We start from the raw sequence: 21,788 nt of genomic DNA, 5'->3' as shown, positions 1-21,788 counted from the left end.
TTGCTCCAAATAATAACTACCAATTCTGTATTGATTTTACGTTTAAATGCCTCCTAATTTACTTACACTGCTATTTTCATGGTTGTGTATGTTTTGTGCCAAGCATATCGATTAGAAAGTATAGAATTCTAAGATAAATCTGCATGTATAGAAAAGAATTACTCCAAAGAATTTAGTAAGCATCTCATAAACTAAATCCTAAGACAATGAGCAGAAATTTTAGGCAAGAAATTAAAATAGAACTGGCTATGAGAAAGCAAAGCATGGGTAGGCTGATGAGAAATTCATAATTAAAGGTCTCTTCTTAGAATGTCTTATTGACCCTCTCTGCAGCAGGAAAATACTTCTAAAGATAACAAAATATAATGGATAGTCAGTGCTAATACACAAAGGTGAATATAAATATCACAGAATAGTGATTAAAATACACTGCTTTAGATGAGCTTTCAAAAACTAGAAAAATGTGATAATGTGAATAATATTTTCAAAATTTAGGAACACTAATTGTGGAAACTTGTATTTAGAAGATGCATGTTTTCTTATAGGATGTATTAGCTCAACTGCAAAAATACAAAGTCGAAAGTCAGTGGAAAATCAAGATAAGTTTTGAGAAAACGGTAGCTCAAAGATTTGATGTTAATATAAAACAACAACAACAAAAAAACCCAATACCATCCACAATTGGGAGATACGGCTTTGGAAATTTAGTATATTTACTCTCATTTTGAGTGTTCAAACATAGGATATTGTAGAGTTTAGGGAGATCATGCATGCTGGCCAAATGCTTTCGAAGTTCCTCATATCTGAGGACTCTCTAGAATCAGTGCAGGAGGTGACATCTTGAGCATTTTGCAATTACCTACCACTAGACGTACTTTGATAGGTATTGGATGACTTAATATAGTCCAAACCTCTGATGCAGAAGAGCCAATCAGCACTTTCCAGCTTCTTTGTGTCATGGTCATCTAAAAGAACTAGGTAGGATGCAATGTGTTGAGTCACTCTCAAGCATGTCACTTCTTCTCATTTTTGTCAAGAGCTCCCAAATATCTCCTTTAGGTTTGTATCCCATTTTTCTCTATCTGTGTACTTCCATTTGTGGTCCTTTTTTATCTGGAAAATTCATTTTATCACACATTCAAGTGAAAATTCTTTGTCTCAGAATTTATGGTTTGTTTCTACCCATTCTGTTGATTCTTGGTTATACAAGTGTCTTAACTACACTGGCGGACAAAGATTTATCACTTTTATTTAAGGTTGTGTCCATTCATTTTTTTCCCTAGTGACTGATGGTGCCTTCTTTATAGCAGGCATTTCATAATGTTGGAGGATTATAAATGTTTGGATAGTATCATCAAACCTCCAACACATCTCAAATTAGTGTCCAAGATGATTCTTTAAAATGCACACATGCAGAGCAGTGAGATGTGAGTAGATTTCTTTTTGCAGGGGGTGTTAAAGAGTGACTTTATAGATGATGCGAATAAAGCTAAGAAAAACCAATTACAACTTATGTCCCAGTGATGATATTGGAACCTCTTTGTGAACTGCCAGTTTGTTCAAGAATTCTGGATGAACAACCAAAAACTCCCCAACAGATAAAGGACTCAAATCCAGAAACTGCACTGACAACATTTTTTAATAACTTTTCATTTTTATTAGTCTCAGCTCAGTTCCTTTCCAGCCTCATGTTATGTACTGTTTTCTTGCTTTATTCCTAAGTAGTTCCCAAACTTGGCGCACATATGGCTCTCTTTTAAATAATTTCCTCTGTCAGATGGTCCTCTTTCATCTTGGTTTCTACAAAGCAGTTATCTTTTCTGCTTTCTGAAATCCCTTCCTTTCTAGACTCCATTTCTGCATCATCAGTGGTGTTCAACTTCTAAGTGACATGCCACTGTAACACATTTTCAGGGGCATCCTATCGTTCATGTGTCTAACTTTCTTAGATTTCAGAGATGATAATTTAGTTTGTGATCTCTAAAGTCAGCCAAGTATCTAGATGAAAAATTATGAATAATGAAATAAAGGTTATGTACTCTAATTCTTGACCCTAGAGGAGCAGGTGTCAGGTCACCACAGGTATCTTTGTAATTAGAAAATATTATTTACCTTTGAGTGTTGAGTAAAATTTAATTGATTCCCCGTCTGTAAAGCCATATCTTTTTGTGCACAACACACTTTTTCAGCCATGCAATTTATCATAGAAACACTAAAAGAAAAAGAGAGACTTCTCGGTGAAGTTTAATGTTTGTTTTGTTTTGTTTTTTTTAAGTGCCAGTATTCTACATGCATGAGTAACTCAAGATTTTAATTTCTTTTCACTTCAGGAAGGTTGTGGTGTATAAACAGTTTACAAAGCTGATCTCAAAAAAAACAATGACTTAAATAATCTGTGCTTTAATGAAAAACAAATATTAATCTGCTTGGTTTCTCATATAACATGTTTATTAAAAATTTTTAGTGTCAATCATTTGTTAATATTATAACACTTAACCTTGAAATGGAGCTAATAATGACTCTATTTGTGGCTATATATTTTAGATTTTTAAATGGCTTTGAGTAAAATGAATGCTACTGTCATTGTGTTGTGCTTGGATGCACAGACAAAGAAACAGCAGCTCATTGTTTCCAGCTAGTAAAACTAATGCTGCAATGCTCAATGCATTATTTTAATGCTGTTATAGTGTTAAGCGCTCTCTTTTTTGCTTTTATTTGTCATTGAAGCTCAATATACCATCCCTGAACATTAGCAATTTTCACTCAATTTGGATTTAAATATTGACTTTAATTATGGTCACCAAAATGTCCTGATAAAGATCAATATGTCACTTCCTTTGCCTATCCTTCAACCAGTTTTCAAACCTCAGATTGGAATGAGATTTCTATTGGGAATTATAGCTTTCTAAGAAACATTTTAGACATTAAACTATTGCTGCATCAGAGGAGATTAAAAAATAACCAATGTTCTGAAGGAGTATGTGCTTTAGTATTGTTCCCACCTGTTTCTTTTTTTATTATAAAGTGGCAATTTGTACTATCATTAGAAATATACATTTATATATAAAGTTTTGCATTCAAGTCTCTTTATTTTTGACTACCTAATGAAAGTCCACAGATCAAATAGAAACTTTATATAATATATCCTCATTTCAGAAGCATATGTATATATACACATATATATTTGTAGAACAATCCACAGTTTTAAAGGTGATTCTGGCTTAAAAAATGCTATTTACAATCTATGACAGAGTAATAACCTCAGCCTTTAGTGGCATTAAAATGAGCAGGGAATTTTTAAGTTTGATTATGTCTCATCTTGTGCAGAAAAAATGAAGCAACTTCATGGAAAACCTTTTCAAAAGCAAAGCCTTGTACACTAAGCCACAGGGTATAAGGGTAGCTTTTCTATTTCTGGGTCTATGTTTTAAAATATAAATCACTGTTGACATACTCATGCTTCTTCTCCAAGCAACCAGGGGTTCCAGATTGGACCTAAAGACAATTCAATACACAACAACCAAGTTACACTCCATCCTTCCCTCTTGTTTCAATACTCTCAACACTTCTCTGTGGCATGACAGAATCACTGATTGAGAAACAATACCTAGCAACAGTATTGCCATGTTCTTAGGTAGAAGAGTTATTCTGTATAAATATCTGAATTAGAATGAGGCCCATAATGAATCACATTATATTACATAGATGTCTATTCACTGTGCCAATCCATAATGGCTAACAATGTCTTATGAACTTCATAGATGTAATTCAAAACCCAAACTATCACTATGATCAAGAAAAGGATGGCTTACTGTGTTCAGTCTCCTGAAGCACAAGGTCTCTAAGTTAGCAAATAGAACTTCAGCACCATTTGTTTCTAAACCTCAAACATCTAGCTAAAATATCAAGTAAAGAATATTGACCAAAAAGCCATTCTATGAGACTCACAGAATTTTTGTTTTCATTATGAAGACCATTCACTTAAGACATAAGGGCTCCGATAGTTCTCTACTAGAGTCCTTTCCTGGGAATATCCCCTTGCATTGTTTTGGAAACTACAAAAAGGAAACCCTTATTGCAATTAAAGGAGATGAGATGATTGATGAGTTGAAGCTAGGAAATAAAATAAAGATGATCACAGTGAAGATATCAGTTGGAAATCAAGCTGAAAAACAACCATCGAAACGGGCTCATGTTTTTAAGTGAAACTGGACATTTATATGCTTATATTTCTTCATGGATTTTAAAACTTAAGTCAGTGAATATTGGTTCTATTTATGCTTTTCATGTACTTAAAAGGCAACCAAAGACTAAACAAAGGTTCACCCTGTGCTCTAAACCACATTTTTCTAGGCTTATGAATAAAAGGAATGTGAGGCTTTCAATTTGTTTTTGAAGTCAGTTGTAAATGAAGCAAAGTTAATTTCCAAAACACATTTACAATTGCTAAACACAATGTGGAGGGAAAACTAGAGACAATGTGAGTGGTGAGAAAGCTTTTTAATTACTGATATGATAGGGACAAAGGTGTGTCTGTATGATGAATGATTGACAACCACTGAAAATAGAGATGGGATTTTATTAGAGATCAATATCAGATTATATTTTCATAAATAATGAGCTTAAATTTCTATCATGAAATCATCAATGAGATGGGCAACTGTGATTTCCACCAATTGTATTTCCTGTGGACCCTCAGCTGCATTATGGTTGAGTAAACATATCACCTTAAAACCTCTAGGCACTTCCCTCTAAAAGAGCCCATGACCCATTTTGTTGAAGCCTCTTTATTTTTTTTTTCAAAGAAAATAAGGCTTTGTGCTTGGGATTTGTTTGGTCCTGGAAGTGACAGGTGTATTTATAATCAAGCTGGATCAATAGTGACAATGAATACAACTCCTGAATACAGCTCTTTAAGTGGTTATTCTTTTCCTAAGAGAGCAATATTCCTTATATAAAAAATTAAATGTATCTGTTACTTTCCCTACATTCTGATTTAAAATGTGTACAAATGCCTTGCCTTTGTGCGTAACTGCTGTTCTTTGTAGTTTTAAAGGAAAATTCCTCCAGTACATTTTCTGCCATTGTCCAGAGAACATAATTAGGATACTTGATAGGACAAGAATCACACTGAAGAATAATGATGTGTAGAGGGGAGACACTACACTGACCTTGAAAGAATACAGCAACCAGTGGAAAGGTTCAAAGTGAGGGCCAAGATCTTCTGCAAAGTATGTGTTTTAGGGGTCATATTTGGAATAATACATGCTGGACAGTAGAGATATAGGAGAAGTTACATGCTAAGTCTTCTCATTATAATATCCATAAATCTGCAAACATTTTTAACATTCTAGTTTGGTTTGTTTTAATTTGGATGTCTCTACACCCTTCCTGATTTCCAGGCCTAAGTAGATCTAGTAATTCCAGAATGCCATGGTATAACTTCATGCCTTTGTTAATGTTTTCTAGTACTTCAGTATTCCTAACTGTGTGTTTGCTTGCTCTTACATGGAGTTCTTTTTCACGACACAAATCCACCGACAAAACACTGTCTATTGGAATCAAGGCTGTTAATTCCACATTTTTTTTCCTCACCATCCCTTGAAAATTCCATGTTTAATTAGTTATCTTCTGTTTTCTAGAAGACAGAATTATTGCAGTCTAGTCTTTTAAATTGGATAACACTAACAAAGCTACTGGCTTCATAGATGGTAAGTTAGGAATCTCACTACCACGCCTCCTGATTTCTCATAGAGTTTGGAAAACATCTACACATAGAAGTCTGGCAAAGTAAAAAGGCAATTAAAATTTGCTTTGACTCTAAATCTCAGGCTTATTTCCTTAGGCAAAACCCACTTTCCTTCTTCCCTGCTGCAAGATATGGTAAAAAAAAAAAAAAAGGACAGCTTTCTATGACAGCTAGACATGCACATAAACACTCAAAGGTACCCACAGATCAACACTAAGACTGAATGGAAAAAAGCAAGAAGCCTGTGCTTCTTCACCAGACATAGCAATGGCAGGGGGTTCCCTACATCTTCTCAGAAACACAACAAAACCCTTTCCCCTAAATGTCAAAAAAATAATGAAATCCCAGATCAATACCTAGATAAAAATATGATATTCTTTTAGGAAAAACTCTTTACAAAGGAATTAAATCAGCTAATATGATTAAATTCAACACAAGATTTTCATTTTCTAAAATAAAAAAAATATTATCAACATCAAGAATAATGTTTAAAACCTTTCTTCACGCTAAATGGCCCCTGGCTATATGTCTGACAGACATTAGAAGAATATAATTTTGACATGTTCAAATTTATGATTGAAAGAATGTCCTGGAAACAGGATGTAATTGTGTATCATTTACAGAAGTCTAAAGAAAATACAAATATGAAACAAAACTGCACATCACAGAATTCTCTAGAACGTAAAGGCATTTACAGTTCAACAACATTTTTTAAGTGGCTTTCTCAAAACCTTTTCCATCAGTTCAATGACTGTATTTTGTCTGCATTATAGTCTTCATTGCAACTAGCCCTCTGTTAATAACAACACACTTAAATTTAGTGTTTGTGGAGTCCTGATTTATTTTTTTCTTTGCTTTTATGTGCAGTAATTGTTATGCATGTGAATTATCTACCACATTGCAACAGGCAAGCTTTGGTTCAATTTTCTTGTCCTACACAAAGGAAGATTTTGAGTGCAGAATCTCAGCTACTAAGTCCTGTGATGCCGTTTTATTATTTTTTCTCTTGTTGGGGTGGATTTATTGGAAAAAATTGGGGAAGGGGCGGGAGGAGAAGGGAGAGGGTGGGGAGGGCAGAACAGGAGGAGTTCTCAGCTATGTAGAGTCTTGATTCACAACTTTGCCGCCATTCATGGTGGGTGTTCCCGAGCTTTTTCTTGAACGGCCTTGCTTTTCTCCAATTTCATGTAGCGATGGTTCTCTGTACATACACACTGGAAGGCAAAAAGCACAAAAAATTACTTATGATGATCAATATAGATATGGTTTCAATTAACTTCCTGAATCTGACTTTAGAATGTTCAGAATATTTAGAATATTCAGAGCATCCTTCATCAGAAGTGATACCTGGATGAGGATAGAGAAATAGAAAAATATCAATTTATTTCCTTCATTGGCCCAGACTTCCTTCACCTAAACTAAGGCCCAGAGCCCATGTACAGTTAGCTACTCTTCAATAGGGAATGTGGCTATTCAATGGAAGATTAAAATCACATCCTCTCTTCTCTGTCTGCCTCTAAGTTTGTCATCTGAGAGCTATCACGGCTTTTGTTCAATTATCACTTAGAATGAGTAGGGTTTTCCAGTTCATAGCTATTCTTACAAGATAAATCACCACAATGAGCCTTTTAACCTCACTGGGCTGTTATGATAGAGACGAATGTGTCTATATAGGCATATTTTACTTAAGCATCAGGAGTTACTTTCCTTCTTAAAATAAGAACAAATAAATATCTTTGTCTATTCTGGCTATTATCACTACAATGGTTCAGTAATTTGCATGGTGCTTCCAAAATCAAATAGTTTCTTTTCTTGGGTAAGATTGGGGAATTTACATCTTCAGGAGCTGGACTATTTGGTCCATAGGCTTACTTAGTTGTTTATTGTCTGTCAACCCAGGCACACTTTTATGATGGAAAAATGGCATTTTTATCAGCAGGAATAGGTAACAAACATCTAAAATGATCAAGAAATATAAAAAAAAATGCCATTCATTAAGATTTTAGACAACATGTTGTAGAGAATACAGGATAAACTGTTCAGATCTAAGCTATTCCACTACTTCCAAAACATACAAAAACACAAAAATACAAAGCATGTTTCCTCTGACACTAGTTCAGTAAAAAGACAGGTTTTTTTTCCCCCAGTGTGTTAGTAGTGTATTTAGCAGTACTATGCATTTATACTGAGTATGGGTATTGTTGCTGTGTGACTTATGAGCCATTAGTTGTGTGGTGAGTTTGGGATCCTCTGCTTTTACTAAGCTACCAGATGATGCTGATGAAATACAATACACGTTCTCTGAGTAATACAGAATATAGATATGAAAGATGCTTTTTCAATGTCTTATGCAAGAGTATCACACATCTATTTTTGAATGACATGTTTAAACCTTTCATTTATTTCCATGAATATTTCTAATATCTCCAAATGCTGTTGGTTGAAGTGAGTGCAACCTATAGGTAAGCTTTGCACTAATAGCTGAGAGAGTTGATTCTGATGTTTTCAAGTGGTGTAAATAGGTAACTCAACTTCTTTGACAATAACAATAAGAATCCTAGAAAAATCTTATAGTATAGCCCACTAGATTGTTGAAGTCCCTCAAGAGTCCTAGCTCTTAATTGTATTTCTGTTTTGAGGAAAGTAGAGCAGGTACCAAATCTCCAAGGTGAAGGCAAACTTTTATTTGTGCATAATCTATCCACTTATCTACCACTGGCTAATGCACAGGGCAACTCAAATGTAATGAAGTGATTCCACTGGCAAGCAGTCCACAGGCCGCCAGGAAGCAGTTTTCTGAACTCCACTACCTAATTGGCTGTGAAAACCCACAGTCTCCAGGCTCCAGCACAGATCACTTAAATCATCATCTCAATGGATAAAAAGAACCTTTCTGTTTAAATACCCAGAAAAAAATATTGGACCTCAGATGACTTCAAGATCATCTTAGGGGAACACTTGAAGGGTGTGATATTGCTTGATAACCACTAAATAATGTCTTTGAATAGTTGATTTCTTAGAGTTGCACCATCCCTTCTGTTCTCATTATATAGATTCTACCCAAGTTATACATTTGAGCATTTATTTTATGTATTTACTATTTCACACATATACACAAAGTACTTGAAGTATAAACACACACATATTAGCACTAAACTTAGTGCTACAGGCAAATTTTCCAATAATTGAACCCTACTGGCCATCCTTGAAATGGAGTCTGCAAAGAAATTTCCAAACTGACCTCTGGAATTTTGTAGTTTATCAAAGTAAAACTTAATAATGCTACAACAGAAGATGCAGTTTTTCTTTTAGGGTAATTCAGTCACTACTGTTAAGGATTATGTCCTTAATTATGTCACCAGCCTGCGATGGCGTCCCAGCCTAAAAAGCGGGTGTGCCCTCTCTGTGTTTCCTCTCTTTCTGTACTCTCTCTCCTTCCACCTGCCCCCTGCCTCTGTGTGCTCTTTCTTTCTCTCTCTCTCTCTGTCTCTCTCTGTCTCTGTCTCTCTGTCTCTGTCTCTGTCTCTGTCTCTCTCTTTCTCTCTCTCTCTCTCTGTCTCTCTCTCTGTCTCTGTCTCTCTGTCTCTCTCTGTCTCTCTCTGTCTCTCTCTGTCTCTCTCTGTCTCTCTCTCTCTCTCTGTCTGTCTCTCTCTCTCTCTCTCTCTCTCTCTCTCCCTCTCTCTCAATAAAGCTCTAGAAAGGTAACCATGGATCGTGATTCTTCCGCCAACCAGCACTCTCCTCTGTTGGCATGGCCACTGCAGGCGGCGGCTAGCCACAAGCGCGGCGTAACCAACAACTACCCTCTTTATATACCCTATTAAACTGAATAATAAAATTCAGGGTTTTCATAAACCAAATGATTAACAAGTATGTTTTCCAGGTCACTGAAAGAAACTGTCCCTCATCCACCCAATGAATCAAATAGGTATTTTATTCTCTACATTTCTGTTTACAAAGTGGATTTGGATTGTAAGACAAAGAAAAACCAGGTCATTCTGGGAGTTGCATGCAAGTACAGAAATGGGAAGGAGCAAGGCAGCGAGGAGAAGAGGAAGGGTAGGAGGGAGGGAAGGAAGGAGGGAGGGAGAGAGGAAAAGAGGGAGGGATGAATAGACAGAAACAGAGACAGAGAACTATTAAACCAATTACTTTTTCATTATCATTTACAAGTCCTGGGACTCAGCAGAACATCTAACTTTAGACTGTAACAAGTAAAGGGCTCCAGCTCCCAATCAGATTTTAGAACCAAAATGTACTTTACAGAGTGCAACTGAATTCAGTTACAACATGAAGAAAAGGGAACAGGGAAAGGACAAGCACTCTTCAGTGTGGTGACAGCCACCTCTACTAGTTGTAATAACTTTCTTTGAGTCAAGTTCTGAATACTTCAAAATAAATCATGGAACAAAATTTAAGAAGTGACAAAGCATAAGATGTCTGACAAACATATTGTAAGTCAAAATGTAAACTGTTAATGCCACAAATAAATCTGTCATTTTGAAGTATTCAAAGCCACTTTAAATCGATCCTCTCATTTACTGAATAGAATAACTTTGTGATCACCAGAGGTAAGAAATTATTATCTTCATTTTTAAACATAAATAAAAGTAAATGACTTCCCTAATATCAAGGGCTGAGCAGCAGCAGAGCCAGGATGAGCCTGTCTAGTCAGGAGAGCTGATCTAAACAAGAATCAACACACTAACTGATATTAGACAATATTTACGTTATTGTGGTTACATATTAATCAATATTAAAAGTTGGTCTTACTTTCACTAAATATTGCTATTGTCATCAAGGAATGATTTTGAAAACAAATATGACATATACATGCTAAAAACAGTAAGTAGAAAGTAACAATTGTTGGCAGGTATGTGAAGAAATTGGAACACTTACACGTATTGTTGCTCAGAGTAGGTGGTACAGCCACAGTGAGAAATGACAATTGTCATCCTTCCCAAGAGATAGAACCTATACCTTTTCTGTTATTTTACCTTTAAATTCTCAGTGCTACTTCCAACCTTATCAGATTCACATGAGAATAAGCACCTACTGCAAGAGTGTTATGGTTGAGAAAACCTGGTCTAAGGGACCACATCATACTTTAAATGTCGCCTAGGAACAGTTTACATATTGAGACAGCACACATTTGTACACACACTCACTAAGTGGCACCCCTCCATTATTTTCTTAATGAAGCTCAAGCTTATAATGTGAGGACATGATTTTTGCTGACTTTGTTCTGACAATAAAACCATTCCTCTTCTCCTCTTCCTCATTTTAATAAACACCACCATCATTCACCAGCTGCTCACGTACCAAGCTTGACAGTCACCAATGATTTCTTTCTTTCTGTCTAACATCCTGGAGCCATTAAATTAGAATGCTCTACTAGGTCTAGCATCAAAATAAACAGAGTCATTCTTTCCTCCTTTAGACCCCAGGGTCTGAGCTACCTCCACCGAGAAAAGATTCTAGCACTTTGACTTGCAATCTTCCTCCAAGTGTGTAATGCTTTCCCAAAACATTAAACAGAAAACCTAATGCCTTATGGCAACTACAAGGTCTCAAGTTCTCTGGAGTTTAACAAACCATTTTCCCCTAAAATCAACTGCATCCAGACAAACTGCCATTCTTGTTCATAATCAGAAATATTGGATTACCTCGGATGTTTGTAACTCCTGTTTATTTTGCCTGGACAAACACTGCCCTCAGATCATTGGTTAATATTACTAAATTTCAATGCTTTTTAAATATTATTAATTCATAATGTCTAATGAAAGATTTACTTCGATCACCACATAAGATGGTTTGAGATATTTTTTTCGTTTGGGACTAGTCTCTAGTGACAGTTTTAAGTGTTTGCCCATTTGTTATTTATCCACATAAATGCATAGAATTGTTTTCTTCAATAGTACCAAATTCCCTCTTATGGTGAATGACACTTCACTAAGTGTTCCATGATCATTTTCCATATAAATATCAAAATGCTCGTTGCCTAATTACAGGTATCCCTGTTTGGGATACAGATGAACTTCTTCCTCAAAGTCAATGAATCTTTCCCTTCCTCTAAAATCCTGAATCTTAATCCCTAGAACGTACTTGTGTGACTGTAAAATGAATGATTTTGAATGGGAGTGAGCACTGCGAAGTAGGTCACATTTACCAAGATTTTTAGTTTACTGATATTTTTTATTTTTAAATCTCCTTTATCTTCACAGGCATAAGAATATTTCATGGCAAAGAAAATGAATCAGGAAAGCTAACCACAAACCCTCCCTTTCCTCCACAGGAACATATGATAAGTTGTAGAGTCTAGAAAACAAAGAGCACAAAGACCTTTGCTTCTAACAATCTCCTGAGTTCCTGTTTGTTAAAGTGTGACAACCTCCCCCAACACACACACACACATACACACACACATACACACACACACATACACACACACACACACACACACAAACACACACACACACACACACACACACACCAGCAACAGCAGCACATAGAACTTAAGAAGGGACATTCTTGGACACAGCGCGACTCTCAGAGGGTGAGGTTCCAACACTTTGTGCTTTAACAAATCCTCCAGGAGATTCTGAAGAACACTACTTACAAAGGTGCCACATTTAATTGCTGTATGAAAATCAGGGGTGTCACCTTCTAAGCAATGAATTCGTGTATATACATCCTGCTTGTGCAGATTTTAACTCTCAAACAGAGAATTCACAATCACAGGAATCATTGAAATAAATAAGCTGATTAGTTGTGAAAAATGACAAAACCTGTGTGTGTGTGTGTGTGTGTGTGTGTGTGTGTGTGTGTGTGTAGGAAAAGTGTGAGGTCTGAAGTTGGAAGATAGCATGTGGATCTGAGCTAATTACTTTATGCTTCTTAAAATGAGTTTTCTCCCAATTAAAATGGGGATAATAAGCTATCAGCTTATTATCAAGGTCTTGGTGACAATCAAATGATAATCCGTCTAATTCAACAGATTGAAACAGCAGTGTTGGACAGAGAGGACAAGGCTGCAGAGCTGTGGCTCACTGACTCCTTTTACACCACTACTCGATTCTTTACAGATGAGAAAAAAATGGGGACTTTGAGTGGTGATGTGGCCAGCTGTGACAGTCACCAGCGTCAGGAAGTAGGTTGTCGGATGTTCGTACAGGGCCCTTGCAGTTGTTACTAACAAATTCTCCATCCAAATGGAGACAGCAGACCCTCTGTTTTGGGTGAGACTCAATCCATTTCTTCTATCAGTGTCTATGAAAGAAGAATTAAATATGACTAACATTTTTTATTACTGACAGTTTAATCAAATCTTCTTTGGCCTTCTCTAATTTCCAAGAAATGGAAAGGTTAGATTGCTCTGTAAGTTAATGTACCATTAAAAATACCCAGCTGTCTTAATAGCAGATCATAGAAGGGCCTGGGCAATTAGCATGAAGCAATTTCACACCTTAATTAATGTCACATGGAATCTCTCTGGAACTGTGGGAGTGAGTTAAACACTTGTTTGAAGGTAACAGGTCATAGGGAAGTCCCCAGTATGCTGAAATGTTTATAACAGAGGTTGGGAAATTACGAACAACAGAAGATTTATGTCTTTATCTGAAAAGAGAGAAGAAACAATATTCAAGTGTAAAAGAGAGATAGAAGTGAGTAAGGAATGTGTTGGGGGACTTTTCATTAAAGATTGGGGACTTTTCATTAAAGATTCATCTCAGAGACTAGCAGAAAGTTGCTGTGAAGAGTTACAATTGGGAAAGGGAAACTCAAAAGGGGAGGGAAGAAGAGAGGGTGAAACAGGAAGAAGGGAGGGAGAGACAGAGAGTCAGAGTGCCAGTGTGAATATCCTTTCCGCAATATGTTGTGCCAGGGAAATTTGGGGAATCCATCTCTATGTAGTTATCTTTAATATGGTCCAGCTCAAAAGAGACTCTTTGCATATGAACCATCTAGTTCTTGTTCCTGATGATTTTATGTATGTTTGTGGTCTTCACCTTCCCATTTGGAGCTTCACAACCTTAGGAAACCAGGGTCCTTCTCTTTGGTGACTGACTCACTGTGTAGCTGTGGAAGGGATTCTCTGCTCTACAATCTCAAGTTGAGATTTTCTTCATCCTATGTCATATCCCTCAGCATTTCTTTAAGATAGAAGACAATAAGGCAATGACCATTTTTCTAAAGAAAAATATTTAAAGGCATTTTGTTTTTAATCTGGCAAAATTTGAGACGCTGAATACTTCTATAGGGATGGGTTTCAATTGATAAATACTTTGGTAATATCTTATTTTCTCCAGTACTCAGTCCTGGAAACTTAAAGTCTTTGGATAACACACACACACACACACACACACACACACACACACACACACACACACACTGTTTTTCAGGAGGAATAATTTGATTATAACTACTCAACCACCTGCAAGAGCTGAGTAATGAGCTTATGGAGGAGGAGGGTGGAGAAAATGAGGTGTTTGTATCTTTTTTCTTTGTCAAAGAGTCTTTTGCCCTCTATCTGATACTGGAGGGGGAGGTCACCCAAAGACAGTTTAAATCTGGGGTGTCACTTTTCCGTGGTGGAATAATGCTCTGAGAATCAATGAGCCTGTGCTGTTGTCGTAAATTCTAGGGACAAGTAAGTAGAGGCTTATTTGTAGCGTACATAGCAATGGGCTTAAATACCAAGTCAATCCATCCAGCACATGTATCTGCAACCCCTCATTAACATTGTCCTTACATGGAACACCAGAGAGTGAAGGATTGAAGGGAATGGGCAAGTGGGTAATTATTATCATGTTATTGGTGTAAGAATTACAGATCCTTTAGCTGGAAAACTTAATTTTAGGAATCTTAACACTCAAATGAAATCAACACAGGAGTGGGATAAAGGCAAAGATGTTTGAAGAAAACAAAAACAATCACAACACTAAAATAACACACTTTGGCTTTCTACCACCTAGGGCTAATCTACTTCACAAAAGAACAGCCCACTCATCCTGCAGTGCTGGGATCTGTCAGGGTGGTAATGGTATAAGCAGTGGTTTAACAGATTTATAAAGAATTTCTTGAACATTAAAAATTAAACACCCAACAACCACTTGTTTAAACAGATACATGCTTAATTGCTTGCAGTGCTATTATTTCACATTTCTTTTCTAAAACTGTCTTCCAGTTATATGCTTTATAATTAGACCATGGAGAGATCATTAGAAAAATAAAACTCTTTCCTTCAAAATACAGTTTATGGCTAGAATACCTTTCATCTTAGGTTTTGATTCAGAAGAAATAGACAAGGAAATAACAAATTACCAATGACAGAAATAGCCCATAAAACTGTACTTTATTCATTCACTAATTTAATAAAGGAAATATGTCTAAACTATTTTATATGTAAATTTAATGCAAGGTTCCATCAGAGTGTGTGACTTTACACTAAAGTACTTACAAAAAGTGCTGCACATCCTATCAGAGGAGATGAGACATTACCTCCCATCCTTAAGGGATGGCTCCCATTTTTATCTATCTATCTATCATCTATCTATCTATCTATCTATCTATCTTCATCATCATCATCATCATCATCATCATCTATTTATTTCTTTATCTCTCTCTTTCCCCCTCTCTCTTCTACATTTTATTTTATTTTACATATGTAGGTGTTTTGTCTGTATGTTTATCTGCATATTACATGCATACAGTGCCTGAAAAGGCCAGAAGAGACTATTAAATCTCCTGGAACTGGAATCACAGCCAGTTGTGAGCTGTCATGTGGCTGCTAGGAATTGAACCTGGGTCCTCTGGAAAAGCAGCTGGTGATCTTATCTGCAGAGTGATTTCTCCAGCTCTGTCCATCATGTCCCCTTCCTCCATGGTAAGATATTAATTGAAGCTAAAAATCTGTGTTTGTAGACAAATACTACTATAAATTATTGATACTCTTAAAAGGTTTGGAGCACTTTCCATATAATGTTTTAAACTAGTCTTTACCTTCCACAGTAGGAGCCTGCTTTTAACCAAAACCCAAGCATACAAGTTATTCATATTTTGATTTTCATATGTGTGTAATGAAAAGGTGAATACATAAACAACTCCATAGTATTACATATTGAATTTAGTTTATCAAACTAACAATGTACCTGTTAGACATCAGTATATGTGCCAAAGCCAAAAAAAAAAAAAAAAAAGCAACTATAAACTTGTGTGGGGGACCATACAATTTCGTTGTCAAAAACTTTAAAAATTATTTATCCCAAGTTGCTTTACATAGTGGGAAATTAAGAGCATTAAACATAATAAGTATATAAGCATTTTATATCTTATTTATATATTATATAAGTTTATAATAATTGTTATAGCTCCTTGTTGAACTGGTCTCTTTCTTTGCCTCTTTATATGGTTTATCTCAAAGTATATTTTATCTGATATAAATATAGGTGGTTATGTCTGCTACTGTTTTCACTTAGCATGGAATGTCTTTTTCTGTCTACTCACTGTGTCTATATATACTAGGGAAGGGCACTTCCACTGGGCAGCAAACTGTAGGACTGGGTGACTCACTGAGTTATTTATTTCTAAGATTATTAAATCTTCATTTTTTAAATGCATTCATTCTAAATCTTATTAGTTTTTGAGGTAAACTTTCCCTTTTTATTATCATATTTTAAGTTAACAGGTACAAAGGCAATGCATTCTTAATTATTTTTAACTCAGTTTGAACATTATACTCCATTAATGGTCACATCCACTCATCTTCAATATTTATTTTTATATCACTTCATAAACAGTTGTCTTAATTCTTCTGGGTTGAAAAACCAGCTTAGTATGTGGTTTTTATCATGGTCTATAGTGGTTTGAATGAGACACAGGCCCCATAGTTTCAGGCATTTGGATACCTGGTCTACAGTTGGTGATAGTGTTTGGGAAGGTTTGGGAGGTGCTATCTTGCTGAAGGAAGAATGTGACTAGGAGTGAGTGGGCTTTGAGCGTTTAAGACCTTGCTCTACAATGGATTTGCTTTCTCTGTTTTCTGTTTGCAGCTCAAGATGTGAGTTCTCAGCTTCTGTTCCTGCTGTCTAATTCCATGCTGTTACCACCAGGCTGGACTCTAACTCTTGAGAACAATAAACCAAAATAAACTTGTTCTTCTGTAAATTGCCTTGCTCCTGGTGATTGATCATAGCAACAGAAAACTAACTAACACATGGTACGGCATTTCTACTTTGCCATCTCATCCTCACTGACTTCTCTGGGTAGCTGGATATTCATAGCTTGCTCCCAATCACAAGGCAGTATAATGTAGGGTCAAGTGCTTAGGCACTGGGTCTGGGATTCCTGGATTGTAATCTCACTGTTGAATTTTTGTAGACTTGTGATTTTGGACACTTTACTTATTGGTTTAAATATTAGTCATCTCATCTATAAAAGAAGAATAAACTAGGGCTATTGTGATTCTTTTAAATAGAGATAATATATAGAACCTGCCTAGTGAATACTAAATTGATAGATTGTATATAGCAAGAATAGTTTGGAAACCCACCAGGAAGGAAGAAGTTCTAGTACACAGAAAAGAAAAGTCTAACATAACCTCAATTATCTTTCTTACAAATAGAAACCCAATGGTATAAAATATAGCTGCATAAAGAATTGATGGAGAATGTTTCAAATTTTGCATATTTTGACAATTATAACAGAATATATATGAAGCATAAGGACCTGACAAATTTGTGTTTATCAAATAATTTATAAGAGCATAAATTTCTTCAAGGATTTGCAAGGAGTTTTATTTCTACACTGTAGTATATTTCAAGAGAAGAAAAGGACAAGCAATCATAAGTAGACATGGGTTCAAGAGCATTGATTCCTTTTGTCTAGTAATTAGATTACATCCACAGCCTTTCTGACTTCAGACCAGCCCGTGTCATCCATGTTCATGGAAGTTCAGCACTTGACTGCTTGAGGCAGACTGCTCTGGTTTGAATTCCAGCTCTGTTACTTATAGATTCCATGACTTGGAACTAATTACACACTTATTTCTTTGCTTCAACTTCAACATTTGTGAAGCAAATTATTCTAGAAACTACTTCTTAAAAATGGAATAAAAAATGAGAAAATAATTGAGGCATACTTTAAAACACCACCTAGAAGAAGAAAGGATTATAAAACTTGACCAATATTGTTCGATTAAGTATACTTTGTTTTTTAAGAAAAATGGCAAATACATCGATAGAGAATTAAATGGTCCTTGATGAGAAAGCAGCCAAGTTTCCATCTTCCGAAGTGAGTCTCATCACACACCTAGGAGTTATTTCCTGCAAATGAAACTCATCAAAGGACCTTGGAATTAAATTCAAGTATTAGTGAATCCAATTTCAAAACAGAGACTATTTTCCTTCCAGTGTCAAGGGAAAATCCTTATAACTCACCAGGAAAAGCAAAATTAAAACAAACAACTAAAATGATGCCAGTAAGAGAACCTGAGACATTCTAAGGTGAAGAAGCTTAAATCCAGAAGCAGAAACTGATGTCTCGGTGCCCACTCTACCACTGTTTTCCTAGACCTGAATCTATATTTGGCATGAAGCCATCCATCATCTCCTCTGTACCTAAGTATGGCTAACCGTCTAGGTGTTGCTACCGAGGTGTTAAGATTGTGTGGCAGCTATTGGAGACTATGCTGACATGAAAACATGCATAGATTTTTCAATCCCTGCTAGTTCTTCTTTGCCCTCTGAATCTGGAAGGGTCACACACAGTGTGTGTAGTTTTGCTAAGAGTGCAATGCACAGGTTTAGCTCTATTTTGTGCATCATTCTGGCTACACTGTGCAGATCTAAAGAATCCCAGCAAGGCACTAAGATGAAAGATGTGAAAGATTCAAGCAGTCAAGGTCCCCGAACTGGGACACCATGGCACCATTTCTGGAGAGCTCCCCTCCAGATTCAGTTTCTGAGAGGATAGCATTAGTAACCTGCCATTGGCACACGTTGTGTGAGGCCAGTCTTACTTCTAATTTATAGCATTGTAACAGTCTTCTTGTACCTTCCCTTATTTCTACAAAATGCAGCAATAAGCAGAACACTGAAGCGCATCTGGGACTCTGAGCACAGTCATCCCACGCATTTCTTTTCGACATGTACACAAGGCCATCCGCCCCAAGAGGAAATTCAACTAACCAGAGTACAGAACCAGCTCCAATTAAGGAGGCAGATTATAGATGTTTCCTTTGGGGGAATGGAGTGGAAGGGGTTCTGCAAGACTCCACCATCTATATAAAGAATAAATAAAACAGATTTTTTAAAATATATTTTTCTAGCTTTACTGAAGTTTGTTAATAGCCTTGTAATACTGTTGCAAAAAAAAATGAATACATCAGCTTAACTATTAAAAATGATACAGGAGTTGAAATTATTATTTGCCAAAGCATTCCTAAGAAAGAATATATTTCCTATAGTGGTAGTATCTATTTCTTAGGGACCTTCTACTCAGCCCTACAAAGCAGGCACATTTCTGCCTTTAACCATAGTGTACGTGAAATGGCATTGTCTGGATGATTCTCCTTGTCCCCATTTGTATGAATCTGGCCTAGTCCTTAATGATATATTCCTTTCTGTAGAAATGACAATACTTCCTCTAATTCCCAGTTCCGCTACACCATTGCCATTAGTAACCATATTTCATACCTCTAGGAACATATCCTCTGGAAAATATAGTTCTTAATCTTTACACTTACTTGTTTCTTCACATGTTCAACTGAGAACTGATTAAATATCTCTTTATGATATGCTAAATAGTCCACATGACAAAAGAGAGGTGAGAGAAAAAAACAAATATATTCCATTCATTCTGAGAATGAGTTAACCATGAATAGGCAGAGACAGTGGAGCAATGGGCATGGCTAGAACAACACGATCAGCAGAAAAACATAGAGAAGATACGAGAAATAATGCCTAATTCTTCTGGTAAAGAAATCAGAGAAAAATAACAGCAGCAGTATGGACTCTTTAATTCATTCCTTGCAAAAGTTAGTAAGCAGATGAGTGGATGAAAATTAGGGCAGGTGGGATAGAACACATGAGGCCAACTATAGTACAAGGTCAGTTTCACATGACTAATGCTCAAGGTGTGAGAAAAGGCTCAAGAGGCATTGGGAGGAGTGACTGTCCCCTTCCACCCAGCGTTCCGAACATAACATAATGTGAGCTAGACTGTGATTGACTGCTATAGTCTGCTATAGTCACATGTACTGCATGAACACTGAGCAGCTGGCACTGTGCACACTCTCCAACTGACCACATCTATAACGTTCACAGGAGAGCATGTCAGACTCAGTCAGGGCTGCAGTGCACTGTCTCCATGCTTTTCATTTCCTCCGAGAAGGAGACTGAGCCATGGTTTAAGTTAGTATCATAGTTTCCAGAGAAAAATTCTATATTGATAAGTGTCAATATATAATTAATTCTTTGGTCTGCATTGCAAATATGACCACTCATCATCCTAAGTAGAGAACTTTGGAGGGAAAAAAAAAGTTTCTCTCAATGGGCTTACTCCCTGCTCAATTTGAAACACTCAACACTGTTTTAAGTGGTGAAAGACGGGCAAGTGTTAGGGCTCAAATGAGAATGGAAATTCTGAAGACTAAATAAAACAACACACTATTGTTCCTTACAAATGTGAAGAAAACTGGCACAAAATGTTATTGTATTTTCTCACAGGGATGAAGAGATCAGCATCACACCTATTTATAAAACTAATTGGAAAAAAATTAAGCTCTGTAATAATAGTATTAATTTTTTCAGAGGTATTCTAAAAAATTAAATAGCATTCAACAAAGAAGGAAATTACATTCCAAATAGTAACTGACACTAATTTTCTATATTCAAAATTTTCTAACTTCCATATTCAAGCACATTTTTTCTAAGTGCCACATATTTACAAGAGTTCTCTGCTCTCTATTTTTCTCTTTGCTGTGAATATTCTTACTATATTTTCTGAATCTTTGCTCCATCATTTCACTTCAGGCAGAGCCTACAACAGTACAGGAGACAAGAAGCACCATTCTCAACACATAGATCAGGGTCCAAGGAAGAAAAGAAGTTGCTCTCATACCTTCAATAGGTTTTGGTACAAAATGAGATGAGGGCTTAGTTTTCTTCACTCTGTTCCCCTTCATGATTTGACCTTCTTTATTAAGTCCTAGAAACCATGCGCGGCCTGATTCCTGCTGGCGATACAGGGTTGAAGAATAGATCACATAGTAGTTTTCAAACACAGACTCCTTAAATTTGCATTCTGGGGTAAAAACGTCCTGCAAAAATAAACACAGTAAATGGGAAAGGAATTAGTAAGGAATCAGCAATGGCTGCATCCAGCCAGTCTCAAACATATACCCAGTGTTCAGAAAAAAGCAAAGGAAGCTGGACAAAATTTCAATTAGCACCCACATAGAGAGTAATTGTACAAAATCAAAACTCAAGATTCTTTTTACAACCAACTTTTAGTTCAGAGAAAACAACTGCTCAGATACAGTCACTCATTGGAGGCTAAGGCCCTACATAGGTCTAAAATCTTAGCAAGTAAAATGTCTTATAAATCAGTGTTTGGTCAGTCCTCATTTTAGTGGCTGTTAGCATGGACTTAAAACAGTAGAACTTATCCCTAGGAACCAAAATCAAAAGGCAACCACAGCCAACACAGGCACACCAGATGTTTTTGAAGGGAATATTCTATACTCACAAAAATCTATGACTCAGCAAAACTTGTTCCCTAAACGCATCAGTATGCTGTTACTTTGCTTGATGCCTGTAGCTTTCCCTTTAATTCATTTAAAATGTGGCATACTTAATAATCAGAACTTAGATATAACAACCTTAGGAATAAGCAGTAGGAGAAAATACTCCTATTGAAGAATCCTCAATGAAACATAGAAGGACGCTGTTATTCCAGGAAGAAATCTTAAGACCATCTACTTCAGTCTCATCTCTTAAGTTAGAAAATCCAAGTGCTAAAGAGTTAGTTAAAAGATGCA

At 36.2% G+C, this 21,788-nt stretch overlaps 1 protein-coding gene across 4 annotated transcripts in view; it reads right to left on the bottom strand.

Annotated features, from left to right (window-relative positions):
- Positions 1–2,228: 2,228 nt before the first annotated feature.
- Fgf12 (fibroblast growth factor 12) overlaps positions 2,229–21,788 on the bottom strand; it is a 539,336-nt gene continuing 519,776 nt past the window's right edge. For all 4 annotated transcript variants that reach the window (XM_052740607.1, XM_052740606.1, XM_052740610.1 and 1 more), the window contains 2 exons: positions 20,870–21,068; positions 2,229–6,963 (listed from right to left, as the gene is read on the bottom strand). In XM_052740607.1, coding sequence (XP_052596567.1) covers positions 6,845–6,963; positions 20,870–21,068 — 318 coding nt within the window. In that variant the 3' untranslated portion in view covers positions 2,229–6,844. The remainder of the gene's footprint in view (positions 6,964–20,869; positions 21,069–21,788) is intronic.

This window comes from Peromyscus californicus, unplaced genomic scaffold (genome assembly GCF_007827085.1).
Source record: "Peromyscus californicus insignis strain IS unplaced genomic scaffold, ASM782708v3 Scaffold_16__1_contigs__length_79575227, whole genome shotgun sequence".
Lineage (NCBI taxonomy): Eukaryota > Metazoa > Chordata > Mammalia > Rodentia > Cricetidae > Peromyscus > Peromyscus californicus.
Note: the sequence above shows the minus strand (reverse complement) of the source record. Positions and strands in the feature narration are given on the sequence as shown.